The sequence below is a fragment of the Ruditapes philippinarum genome, unplaced genomic scaffold (genome assembly GCF_026571515.1).
Source record: "Ruditapes philippinarum isolate M1 unplaced genomic scaffold, ASM2657151v2 ctg751_1_1_1_1, whole genome shotgun sequence".
NCBI classification, from domain to species: domain Eukaryota; kingdom Metazoa; phylum Mollusca; class Bivalvia; order Venerida; family Veneridae; genus Ruditapes; species Ruditapes philippinarum.
This window is the reverse complement of record NW_026867209.1, coordinates 108,544-121,514: the sequence shown is the minus strand read 5'-3', so window position 1 is coordinate 121,514 and position 12,971 is coordinate 108,544. Positions and strand designations below refer to the sequence as shown.

General features: G+C 33.0%; 2 protein-coding genes across 2 annotated transcripts; one reads left to right on the top strand and one right to left on the bottom strand.

The window, feature by feature from the left end:
- Positions 1–5,359: 5,359 nt before the first annotated feature.
- Positions 5,360–6,631, top strand: LOC132735309 (interferon-inducible GTPase 5-like). Its single transcript, XM_060722251.1, has one exon. The coding sequence runs from the start codon at positions 5,360–5,362 to the stop codon at positions 6,629–6,631; it is 1,272 nt and encodes a 423-aa protein (XP_060578234.1).
- A 2,800-nt stretch (positions 6,632–9,431) lies between these two features.
- On the bottom strand, positions 9,432–11,012 carry LOC132735306 (uncharacterized). Its single transcript, XM_060722246.1, has 2 exons — positions 10,803–11,012; positions 9,432–10,045 (listed from the first exon to the last, which is right to left on the bottom strand). The coding sequence occupies exons 1-2, from the start codon at positions 10,971–10,973 to the stop codon at positions 9,470–9,472; spliced, it is 747 nt and encodes a 248-aa protein (XP_060578229.1). The 5' UTR covers positions 10,974–11,012; the 3' UTR covers positions 9,432–9,469.
- Positions 11,013–12,971: the final 1,959 nt, after the last annotated feature.

Sequence of the window (12,971 nt, the reverse complement as noted above, 5' to 3'; positions counted from 1 at the left end):
TTATTTTGTCTTTGTAATATGTTTCACGAGATCTTTCAATTACATCATTTACAACTAAGCACTGACTTCTGTATATTTCATGATCTACAGTTAATTTTGATTCCTGCCATTTTCTTTCAAGTTTACGTTTAATGTGTTTCTCATCATGTATTTCTTGATTGAACCACGGGCATTGGGGTCTGAGAACAATTGTTTTTGTTTTCTCAGGTGCATGTTTGTCTAACAAAGATGAAAGGACAGTGTGATATTTCTCTGATGCTTCTGCCATGCTGTCTGGTTTAGGACCAAAAAGTTCAGATGATCTAATATCTGCTTTGAAATCTTCAATGTTTATATCACGAGATTTTCTGTATGTGACTGTTTTACGAATAGGTGGTGGTTTCGAAATATTAACTTTCATTAGGATAGCAAAATGGTCACGTGTTACTTTCCCGTTTGAAGTTTTAAATCCAGGATCAGTTATTTTAATATCAGATACTACATTTTCATTTTCTCTTGTTATGACTACATCTAAAATGTGTCCAGCTACATGTGTCGGTTCATTGACTAACTGTTTTAATCCAAATGTGTTCAGGATGGATAAGAAATTCTGCGCATCACGATTATCAAGTTTATCAATGTGAAAGTTTGTATCTCCTAGAAACACTGTGGTTTTGTCAGTTTCAGCATATTTCGACAGAAAATCAGGAAACTCATTGTTCAAGAATTTTGAAGTACTTAGGCCATTCGTTTTGGATGGAGGAGGTCTATATATTACAACAAGGCGGGTTGAAAAGTCACGAACACTAATGATACAGTCCATGAATTCGAATTGTTCAAAGTCTCCATCTTTACTTGACGAGTCAATTTTGATTTTTATTGAGGTCTTGTGAAGAATGGCACCACCACCACCTTCTCTCTTTAAGCTTAATGTGGTTCTGATTTTAAATACATCACTCCATTAGGTAAGGTTTACACGAAAAGAAAATTTATGTATTTAATAAGATACCACTTCTTAGAAATACAAGCCTTGCCATTTAATACAATTCTATTAGCATTGGTCAAGTACAGAGTTATGTTAGGAATCGGTACATCAGACTCATCAGACCTGTCCACAGTGTTGAGAATGATTGCTGGCGGCATCCATTTTAGCGTATCAAATAGAAGTTATTACATCGTATTTAATGCCTTAAGTCATTAGAACCAGTCTACAAAAATTGTAATGCACATGCTTCGCTTCAAAATATGACTGAACTTAAACGAAAAATAAGCACTGAAGTGACCAAATCGGTACATTGAAAATTTACGTTACTTAACACTTCGAGCAATTGTTCAGTCCTTTTTTGATCCTTTAAACTATATAAATCGATTATTGTTTTCTGAATAGCGTTTTACTATTTTACGTTCCAAAAAAATAGTAACCGTGAACATTATAGCTGCAGTATCACTATGCACTATAACATGATCGACTCAACCGTGTACCGAAAATTTGCCGCTCCTTTACTTTTGAACCGATATGACTAAATTACGCAACGGTGCAAATTTTGCTTAAGTTTGATTTTCTTGAAATATTGTGGTTGGAGACATGCAGCTAAATATACTGACTCCGTTTTAGAAAATCTCTTGTGCCTTTTATGCAAAAATATCTCCAAATATTTTCGAAATAAACAAATCTTCAACTGTTGCAAAAAGACCTCTCGCATGCTTCTTTTTAAAAAAAACAAACTTGTTACTACTAGAAGAAACGTATGGAATACTAGTAGATAAAATAAAAGCTTTACAGAATGTTCATGGGCAGTATTAATACGACAATTGCATAAGTATTCCAATCTTTGGATTATTACCACAAAAGTCATAATAGATATACATGTATAACCTTCATTTCAATATTATTATTATAAAGCTTGCGAATTAGCAACTATCAAAGTGATAAGTTGACCTTGTCTGGTACATTGCCATGCATAAAACGATACTTTTTCCCGATGATTTTTTGAAATTGCCATTCTTTTAAAACTCGTGCGAACTTTTTTTTGTGTATTCTATCTGTGTAGTATTTTTAATACTGCATTGACATGTATAGCGAAACATATAAGATTTCAAAATGTCACAATGAAAACCGTTGAAAAATATGCAGTCTAGAGAAAACTTTATTTATGTATGAGTTTTTACGAAACATCCCTATAAAAAGAAGATATCTTTATCAACAGGACGGCAGAAATCTGTAGAAAATTCAAAAAAGAAAAAAAATCTAAAAAAAAAATGTGTATATTCACCAAGTGGTGTTGGTTATGAATTGAACCAGATACCTTCAGATCGGTTGCCCGATATCTATACCAATATACCACACATCGCTGACGTGTGAATCGATATAATCGTTAGATACCACTGTTTATCCAATGACCTTTACGAAAGTTAATGAAGTGCCAGGTCAATATTGTTGGACAATATTAAACAGATGTATCTATAGATTTATTCACTTTAAAAATTAAAAAAAAGTTTTTTTATTATGAAAAAAGATAGTATTATGCAAACTGTCAAATGTCAAACTTAAATAGTGTGTTGTCTAATGAAATATTGTTCTGATTTCGAAATTTTAACATCTCGATGCGACAGATAGCTTTATGTGAACTTTGGTTGCAATATCTTTTAACGAGTTATTTGATGTAAAGGCATATCAGCGATAACTTTGACGGCTAAAGCTCTTATTCCTTCATATCAGATAACTTCAAACCAAAGTGCAGAATTAGTTATCCTTAAGTCGTGTGATCACTTATATTGAATTAGTACAATCTAATAAACTTATAATACATCAAATAATATGGTTTAAAGTGGAACAATGCGAAAATGTAACAATGCGAAAATGCAACAATGCGAAAATGTAATAATGCAAAAAAGCGAAAGTACGACAGATGGAATGCGAATATACGACAAATTTTATGTGTCGCATTTTCGCTTTGTTGCCTCGAAAGCAAAGGCACGAAGAGACGACAAAGTCAACTTTGTCGTCTCTTCGCATTTTGAGGCGAAGAAACGAAAATACGACATGGCGTAAATGAGCCACCATATACATATTAGTCTACAGCAACCAGAAGATTTATTTTGGCATATTAAAATGTCTTTCGGACAGTTTATAAGTCATGCCCTTGTATGAAAAATGGCCCCGCCGTGGGCGTCACTTAGTTTACATAGCTTATATAGTAAAATGTGTTATAAAAACTAATCAGAAACTACAATACCAAGAATGTAGATATTAAGCATGTTGCATCACCTTGTGGTTCCTTACAAAAGTTCAGTCTCGAGTCTGCAGTTTTCATGTGATTTTGTTGCAACTAATGCTTCTGAGGGATAGCCTTTCCTGCAGATATTTATATATTAAGAAAGTACAAAACAATGTACATTTAAGTCTTCTATCTCAATGTACAATGCCAAGAGCATACATTTATTGAAGAAACATATATTTGAAGTAGATTCCTTATGAAATAAAGAACTTTTAGTGAAAAAGCGTAACAACTTGAACAAAAAATCACTGGATCCAGTTTATGTGTTAAATTTGCCATTTTTCAGTATATTTGTTGCCATAGCAACCAGAATTTTCAAGATAGGAGGAAAAGAAAAAGAAGCGTATAATCTCCAAGCTGCACTCTACACGGAAAGCTACTTCCTCTTAAAACTTAAAAGAAGACGATATACTTTAAGTAAGTTAGCAAGTCTGTTTCCAAGAAAAAGTCGAACAATTAAAATTACTACGTCATCGTTGCAGTCATCAAAACATTTGATGTGTCACGGAACAGTTGTACGACAAAGGACATTATCCTGGGAGTTATGCCTCTTTTGAAATATATTTGAATGTTCGTAAAATGGTCACGTATTGTCACTATAAAAATATTGTAGTAATGCTTGACTTGCTAATAGAGACAAGATACATCCGTAGGACAAAGGACATTGCCAAGAGATAAAGATTTCTAGATTTATACACCGTTGTTATGTAACATTAACACTTCAAATTATAGAAGCTTAAACATTCACAGTCACAAAGTAATTCATATTATTGAATAACCGCCACAACTCCAGTACGCTTAATCTTTTTTTGTAAGACAAGGGTACTTTAAATAGATAATGTGAACAGCATAAGCGGTCGGTGCTCTTGTGTAGAATAATAACATCTGTCATATTTTGCGGTTCGGATAGGAATATCCTTCCCGAGGTGACCCGCCCATTGGGCGGTAACAAGACTTGCCGAGTTACCGCCCATGGGCGGGTGACCGAGGGACGGATATTCCGATCCGAACCGCAAACATATGTCAGATATTTATTCTTGCATATTCTACCATATTCCATTATATTTTAAATTCTTTATCTTTATTTTCAATGAAATATTTTGTCATTACAACCGTAACTACCTTCTTACAACAGCGTATGAATTACAAAATCATTCATAACGGTAAAACGGTAAAATGACGTCATTTTTACCGTGTCATTGTACAGCACATGACTCATCTGGAACCCCCATGCCAGATGAAATTTCTGGCATGGGTAAAACTAACGGAAACGCCAGTCTGATATGCAAGAATAATAATATCTGTCATATGTTGCGGTTCGGACCGGAATATCCGTCCCGAGGGGACCCGCCCATGGGCGGGTTCCCGAGGGACGGATATTCCGAACCGAACCGCAAACATATGTTAGATATATTTCTTGCATATTCTGCCATATTATTTCATATTTAAAATGGTTTACCTCAATATGATATATTTTCATGGAAATTAAAGTCATTTCATCCATAACTATTTTCTAACAATAGCGTATGAACTTACAACTTAAATAACAACGGCGAAATGACGTCATCCTTAGCACATATTTCCCTTCTAAAACTACGTCATTTTAACGCGGTTCATTCATAAAGCGCGCTAAAATGACGTTGTTGTTTGGCACGCGACTCATCTGGCACCCCCATGCCAGATGAAATTTCCGGCATGGGTAAAACTCACGGAAACGCCAGTCTGATATGCAAGAATATGTAGGTGTTATTTTTGTTTAATCGTATATATAATATATTGGTGTTGGACAAACAATAAAAGGTCATGCATATGATCGTCCATTTATAAGACAATATATTAAACATTATGCTATATTTAGTGTTAGATTTAATCAACCCAATCAATACTATTATTTTGTATCTGGCGACATGTAAGTTTCTCATTCTATTACTTCAGATCGAATTTACATTTTTATGTTCGTTATTAGTGTGACGATTATTTTCATTCCAAGACTATTGGCAAGAACAAAGTTCATCTTATGTTTTTGTAAATGGTTTGGCCCATATAATTTTTAAAGTATTAATATTTCAGGTTTTAACTACACAATACTCGTACATAGACAAATGGGTAGATCTTCGAGTAAACCAGTAAAAGCCCCTGTCGTAAAAGACATAACACCAATTAATCCAGCCGAGTTTATTGAATACAAATCAGCTTTTGAAAATGGTGAAATGTCAAAATTGAAGAAAAAGATCGATGAAGATCAAGACAGGTGGAGAAAGATTGTAGTAAATATCGCCATCATAGGTAATTCAGGTGTTGGTAAATCCTCATTCATAAACATTTTCAGAGGAATCAGAGGAAATTGCGACGGTGCAGCTGCGGTTGGTGTTAATGAAACCACTGAAGTACCAACGAAATACGTACATCCTGGTAATATGAATATCGCCCTTTGGGATCTTCCTGGAGTAGGGACGCTGAAATTTCCAAACAGCACATATTTGCAAGACGTAGGGTTTGACAAATATGATTATTTCCTCATCATTTCATCCACCCGTTTTACAGAAAACGACTTGTGGTTAGCAAAAGAAGTTCACAAGCTTGGAAAATACTTTTTTTTCATCCGTACAAAAATGAATGTAGATGTAGAAAATGACAAATACGATAATCCTCAAAGTTGCAAAGATGTCACTGTTAGTAATGTACGAAAAGCAATTGAAACCTACTTTGCAAATGGAGGTCTGACAAATATTCAGGTGTTCCTTATCGACAGCCATTTTCCTTTTGATTATGACTTTCCAATCCTCGTGACAACAATGATAGATGTTGCACCTAAATGGAAACAGGAGGCAATGGCATTAACAATGACAAATCTTACAGAATCCCTTATAAAACGGAAGAAAAGTATACTAAAGAGAAGAATACTGCGAGTATCACTTTATTCAGCTATTGCTGCAGTAGCACCTTTGCCGGGCACGAGTCTTCTTTTTGATGACAAGCTCGTAGATAGAGAAATGTATTTCTATAGAAAACAATTTGGTCCCGACGACATATCGCTGAAAAAAAGTATTGGTTTATTGGAAATACCTGGTGACGTTGAGGCTCTAGAAAAGAGATTGAACCTTTCAAGTCCTTCCTTTGGAACATCTATAGCAAAGTCTGTACCGTTTCTGATGTCACTTCGGGTAGCAGATGTTGCTGGACCAATAACTGAAATTGTATTTCCGGTTATTGGAAGTATCATTGGTGCAGGAATATCTTATGGCAACACAGTTTACATTCTTATGTCCATATTAAACGTATTCGTGTCAGACGCATTAGCTATTAACAAAGAATTGATGAAGAAACTGTCGGCACCGAGTCTGTCACCAAAAGATCACAAGGCAAAACTGTAAAATTGTATACCTAATACTTCTTTTACCTCTTATCTTTTAAAAATGCAGTAAAAAATAAATATAATATTTATTGGATGTTTTAAAGCAATGGTTTTTTCACTCTGAACAGAAGAATAAGTCCTGACTAAGATAACTACATGTAAGTTGTAAAGAAAACGATGTGTTAGATAAATGTACACTGAATGACACTTCTAACGCAACTCCAATGCTTTAATGTATTCTTTATATTATAGTATCTTCATCGTTGGAATTGAAAATTAATATACATATCAAACGTACTGTCTTCAACGTCATCAATTATCACAGAAGTACAAACTATGAAAGAAATTAAAGAATGAATTTAGAAGAAAAAAAAATAATAATGTATAATAGACTTCCGTAATTGATTAGTCACAATAAAATGAAGCGGTCTGTATATTCAGTATTCAAACATTTCTATCTCAGAACCTTAAGTAACTGTTCTTAAATTTAATAATTGGATGCCTGACTTGAGACATATTTACGTGTCTGATTTCGAATGACCTTCCTAGTAAATGCCGACGGAAATTACATACTAGTAGTTGACGTTTTGAAAGATTATTTTCAGTGCTAATGTTAAAAAGTGTTATACATAATCAAAAGTAATAATGTTCGCTCACATCACTTTGAGATTGAGATCATTCATGTTGAACTTAACGTCCGTCAAAGATGTATAATTTTATTAAATCATGTGCACAAAGTGGCCCTACTACTTAGTGAAGTTTACATATTACAATTCAAAAATCACTGTGGTCTTAATCTTCATACAATAACTGTATTATTATAAAACAATAAAACTATTTATTTATAAATCTTGGAAGTTGTCAGATTTCCCATTTCATGCATATGTGTCCTTAATAGGCTAGCGAAAATGGAAGAGGTTGATGTCTTCTTTTCGGCATTTGTATTCCTCTCTGAAGCGTGTTCACGACTGTAAATAAGAATGCTAAGCAAAATGCTTTTATATTTCCCAATTGTAATTTTGACCGAAAGAATAATATCTGAATCTTTAATTAAACATGATATTTGTTTTACGTTGTTTTTGATTAGTTGGCTAGTTCCTTAGTTATATCCCACAGCGCCATCTAAGATTTGTTTCTTATAACAGACGGTTAAATCTAGCGCTGCAATGCTTCACTTTTAAATCAGTACTTTTTCTTTGACTTAAAATGGTATAATCTAAAAGCATGTTAAACCTCCCGATATGACTTCTTTACGAGAGCTATAACATCTTAAAAAAAAGAACTAAAATTTTCATTTCATTTAAAGAGGCATAACTTACCCAGGCCAGTAACAAGACAAAGACGGTTATGCATGTTTGACCAAATTGCATTTTTTTTTCCAAAGATCGTAAATGCTGCTTACAGCGAGAACACGTTGTATTTCATTTCAGTGTCTTCAGTTTCAAATTTTTAAATTTGAAATTAACCAACTGCTGTGATATGCCAGAGACACACCAACTAGCGTAATGTCGCGCATTATAATCCTACGTATATGCTTTATTTTTTCAGCTATGTATTGTAATAGTTCAAGTTTTAATTTTGTTACATCAAAACCTTTAGTTTCATTTTCGTTAAAGATTTGTATAATAATAAAGTGTAAATTAGTGTTAGGAATTCATATTGTAAGGTAAAGTATTTACAACGAAACATAACATTTATAACATTTTACATTGTTTGCATGCAATATCTGCCATTTTCTGACTAGATGAAATAACCCTAATAGCTCAGTGAGACACAAAATAGAGAACTTTTTAATATCCTATACCTAGGTGATTTCTTATGGTTATTTTGTTTTAAAAAGTGCATTAAACAGGAATTTATAATCAGATTTTTTTTTCTTTTTTGTGTTTGAAATCCATGTGTAAATCACGAGGCAAGTTGCAATTCAGAGGTCATACAATAGTTTGCTTTTACAGACCGATAAAGTCATTCACATTTCTTTAAAAAAAAACTACGAATTGAAATGAAAAAGATTCAAAGAGAGACTTTCAAATGATTTTTAAAAGAACCTGATGCAAAGTGTGAACTTAGTCCATATAGACATATACTGCAGAATTTCTATTTACAAACCTTGAATACACAAATATTGTACTTTGGCATTTTGTAACAGAGATAAAATCTATCAAAATTTATCCCTAAAACTAGCACATAAATGGCGACTCGGGCAATTCTAGAAAATATTCGACCAAAAAGCAATGGATATATATAAAACAGCTTATTAAAATGGTGATATGTCAAAGTTGATAAGAAAAAGTTAGCACTTTGGGACAATCATTGATTGGCTACATAGAACTTTCTAAAAAGTACCTACAAAAAGTACATTTGACGAGATATGATAATTTCCTCATTTTATATGTATTTCGTTCAACTGCTTTACAGAAAACATGGTTTTTGTGGTTGGCAAGGTAAGTCGATAATCTCGAAAATGGTTATTTTACTCAAAACAAAAATGAGTATTGATGAAAAATTATAAATAAGAAAGTTAATTATGTCATTTTCACAAATGTATGAAAAGGGACGGCAACCAATGTTGCAAATGTGTTTCCTATAAACAACAGCTGTAGACAATGACTACCCGGACTTAAGCTGAAGGAGGATGCAATGTCATTAAAAATAACAAACCCATTTATATCAAAGTCCTATTTAACGAATTGTTTGCTAAACAAATGTCTTTTAGTTTTGATTGTAATCGAGTTTTGTTTAATGTATTGTACTCATTTTATACAAACATAGACATGTATTTTTACTGACCGACCTCCTACCAACACAATAAGTATATGTAACTAGTCTAAGTACTTTAATTATGATTGCACTTATTTTACTTTGTACAAAAAACACATGCCAATTCACGACCATCCACAAATGGGGGGCAAGGAAGAGATCCGAGGAGCCCACATCTCACTTCGACAGGCATCAAAACATGCTCATTATCATTGGCAGACCCGTGGGGAACAAACTCAAGCCCCGAATCTAGACAAATATAGTCACTGTTTGTTTTCCAGGCCGGGTGACCCGAAACAAGATAGCCATCATATTCCCCCGTCCACCCTGGATAACAGTTTGTACGTGCCGGTAGCATTAAATGAGATGCACGCGAAGACCTACACACAGCACAAGGAATATCCTGATTGTCTGTTGGTTTTCCGAAGAGCTTATTTGAAACAGCACTGTCAGCCTCTATCTCTGTCCCGTATATTACTGCTCCGCTATTGTATCCATCTACATACTGGTTCCATGTAGGGTCTTCCGGCAAACAAAGATTGTTTGATCCCCCGCCATACTCGTCCCATTTATCACCTGCCATATAGCCTTTGTAAATAAGTTCAGTTCCATTCATAGGACATGCAGTTTTTCCCCAACGAATATATGTGGCACCACAGGTCAACTGTTTTGCCTTGAAATAATAACAATTATTTTGCCGGTTTAACATGTCTTTGTTTAATAATAATGTATATTTGAACTAATGAGTAAAATATATTAATAAGCTTCTAATAGACTTTGACAAATACATCCCTATGTCTCAGTTGATCTTGATTATAAATATATGTTTTTCTAGTAACCTCAGTTTACCAAAGACTGGAGCATTTAAATTTAATTTCTCGAAACTAGCTAGGTAACGCTTGAAACAAATACTTTTTTAACACAAACTATTTCAATTGCAAATGTATTTAAAAGAGATATGTGTGCATCTACGTTTATATATGTATATACATGTATTTATAACAGGAAAATCATTTAAGCACGAGGTTTCTTATTCTTAACGATAGGCATGCCCTCCCCACCCCCGCCCCTTTTCTCCGAGTAGAATCATATGGCCGAGTGTTTTAATGTTCTTGCTCGTCGTTTGTATCATAGCCTAAAAAAAAAGAAAATCCTTAATCATCAGAAGAAAAAAATACACTGAGAATGACCCCTTTGCATGTCGTCACAATACATAAATCCCAGCCGATCTACGAGCGTGCTCTATTTAGTTTAGTTTAGTTTAGTTTATACAAATTTATTTTAGTTTGATTGTGTTGGAAGCTATAAGCTTATTTGTATCCCCGACAGACAGTGCGGTAACTGTGCATTAATTGATATACACTAAATATCTCGCACATATATATTTTTTCAATGGCAATGTCTCCAACTATAATACTAATAATGTATACCTTCAATGCAGTAACTTCAGCATCCAAAGATTCAACTTTTCGCTCCAGCTTTGAAATAACATTTAGTAAATCCTCACTGCTGTGTAGAACTAATCTTTTGTCATGCTCGGAGAATATTCTACCACACATGACAGAGATAAACACCGTTACTTTGATGAATATACCATCCATGTTTACTGTAATTTGTAGACTTCAACGTGGCACTTAAGTCAGAAGTTATCACATGTACATTAGATAAACATTTAGGACGTTAAAAGACATTTTAAGCAGTCAGGTTAATATTTCAAATACGTTACCGTAAAAGGTGAGACGGTACTATAGTTTGGTTTAAGTAAAGTTCAAGTAATTTGCAAATATATATCGTATTGAATCATGTGGTTTGAGTTCTTGTTTGTGCTTTTCTGTATCTATTTTGTAATATTATTAAGCCTGACATCAAAACAAAAAAGTAAGAAATATAATATTAATATGGTTTTGATTTCTTGATCTCTTTAATGATATTTATGAGATATTTTTATAATGTATAAGTACATGTATTACAATCCGACTAAAGTTCACATCTTTTTATGTTTTACACAGATAAAAAACGTTTAAATCTGATTGGTGAGTAGTGTTTGATTGAAATGTTACCTAATGATGCGCTTTATAAATCTCTAAAATTTTGGAATCGTTGAATACGTCACCTAAAGTGTGAAAACCCTTCTTGCACATAAATGATTTGCCAGTGCTGTCATGTGCTGTGTTTTTTTTTATGAGAAGTTATGACAACTTTTATGAGAAGAAATTTAACAAAACGAATACAACAGTAGGGACATGCAATTATAATTTAGTTCTGGGCTTAACCACCATTTATGAAATTGTTCACAGTTCAATATTTGTACAACCTGTGTATAGGTACCAAAGTGTAGATATATAATAATGAAATATATAAAATGACATGAAATACAATGCATATAGACAGTAAATTATATTGCATTAGTTGTACCCCGTCAAAGTCATAAGCAAAGACAGTATTGTGATTCTTAAAAGAATGGCTGTACATTGTTGTTTCCTACATATTTTATGTGTTTTCAAACATGTATGTATGGTACTATGATAAAATATAGTAAATTTGACGAAAACAGCGGTAATAAATCATATTAAATCTAAAATCCCAAGGGTCGTGGTCACACGGCTACTTCAGTTAAAATAACTGGACTAAACTAGTTTTAGTTTTAAACTTTTGACCGGTCTAGACCAAGGTATTTTGAGTTTGGGACTGATGTTAAGGCTTAATTGGCCATTGTGGAAATACTTGTTGATAACTCTTTTACTTAATGTGAAGGACTTGTAAGGATTGTAAGGATTGTAAGTCTGAGAAAGAGTTTGCACTGATGTAGACCACAGTGTCATCTTGTGATTTTTTTGTTTTTGCTTATCTTCCCAGTATGACTCATGCTAGCTGTTGTGTATGTGAGTTCAACTGTTGACTTCAATGTATGATCCCCTCTGTCTTTGAGTGTTAAAAATGTTTGATAACCCATAGTCTTTCATATTTAAATTAGCTAAAAACTGTTGTGGTTTTTTAGTATTTTTATTTTTTTATTTATTTACCTATCTATTTATTTATTTTTTTATCTATTTATTTCTTTAACTATTCATTAAAATTTTAATTGTTTAATCGGTATATTATTGAACTTAAAGTAAAATGCTTTTAGATACTTGACTTAATATACAAGCTAGTGATGTAGAATTAAGTAAATTATCATTTTAGTTTTTCAGCATCTGATTCTTTTTTTAAAAAATATTTAAAAAGTACTGTTTTATGTATACATCATGCCTAATCAATTTTTATTGCAGCTGTTTTATCTTTGTTGATCTTATACTTTATGTTATAAACAGTCGGTTTTATTAAAAGCTTCTTAGGAGCTTATGTTGTACTGTTTTAAACCTGCCGACCCTTTGAAATTTCAAAACTTTATTCTTTATCTAAGCGCCAGAACGGAAATCAAACAATAAACCAAAAGAGAGACAAACACTTCACTATTAATAGAAACCTAAACAGAGACCAAATAATAACAGGGATTTTTCCACTTTTTTCCATATCAATGGATCTTATAAAAAATGTCACAATAGCATGCCATTAACTGTTATGTGTGTTAAACACTTGAAAACTATAGTATACTTTTT

Excerpts from the sequence above, each read along its gene's own strand:
- LOC132735309 (XM_060722251.1), top strand. The coding sequence starts at position 5,360 with ATGGGTAGATCTTCGAGTAAACCAGTAAAAGCCCCTGTCGTAAAAGAC.
- LOC132735306 (XM_060722246.1), bottom strand. The coding sequence starts at position 10,973 with ATGGATGGTATATTCATCAAAGTAACGGTGTTTATCTCTGTCATGTGT. Across the intron at positions 10,046-10,802 it reads CTGAAGTTACTGCATTGAAG|GCAAAACAGTTGACCTGTGG; the intron begins GTATACATTATT and ends TATTATTTCAAG.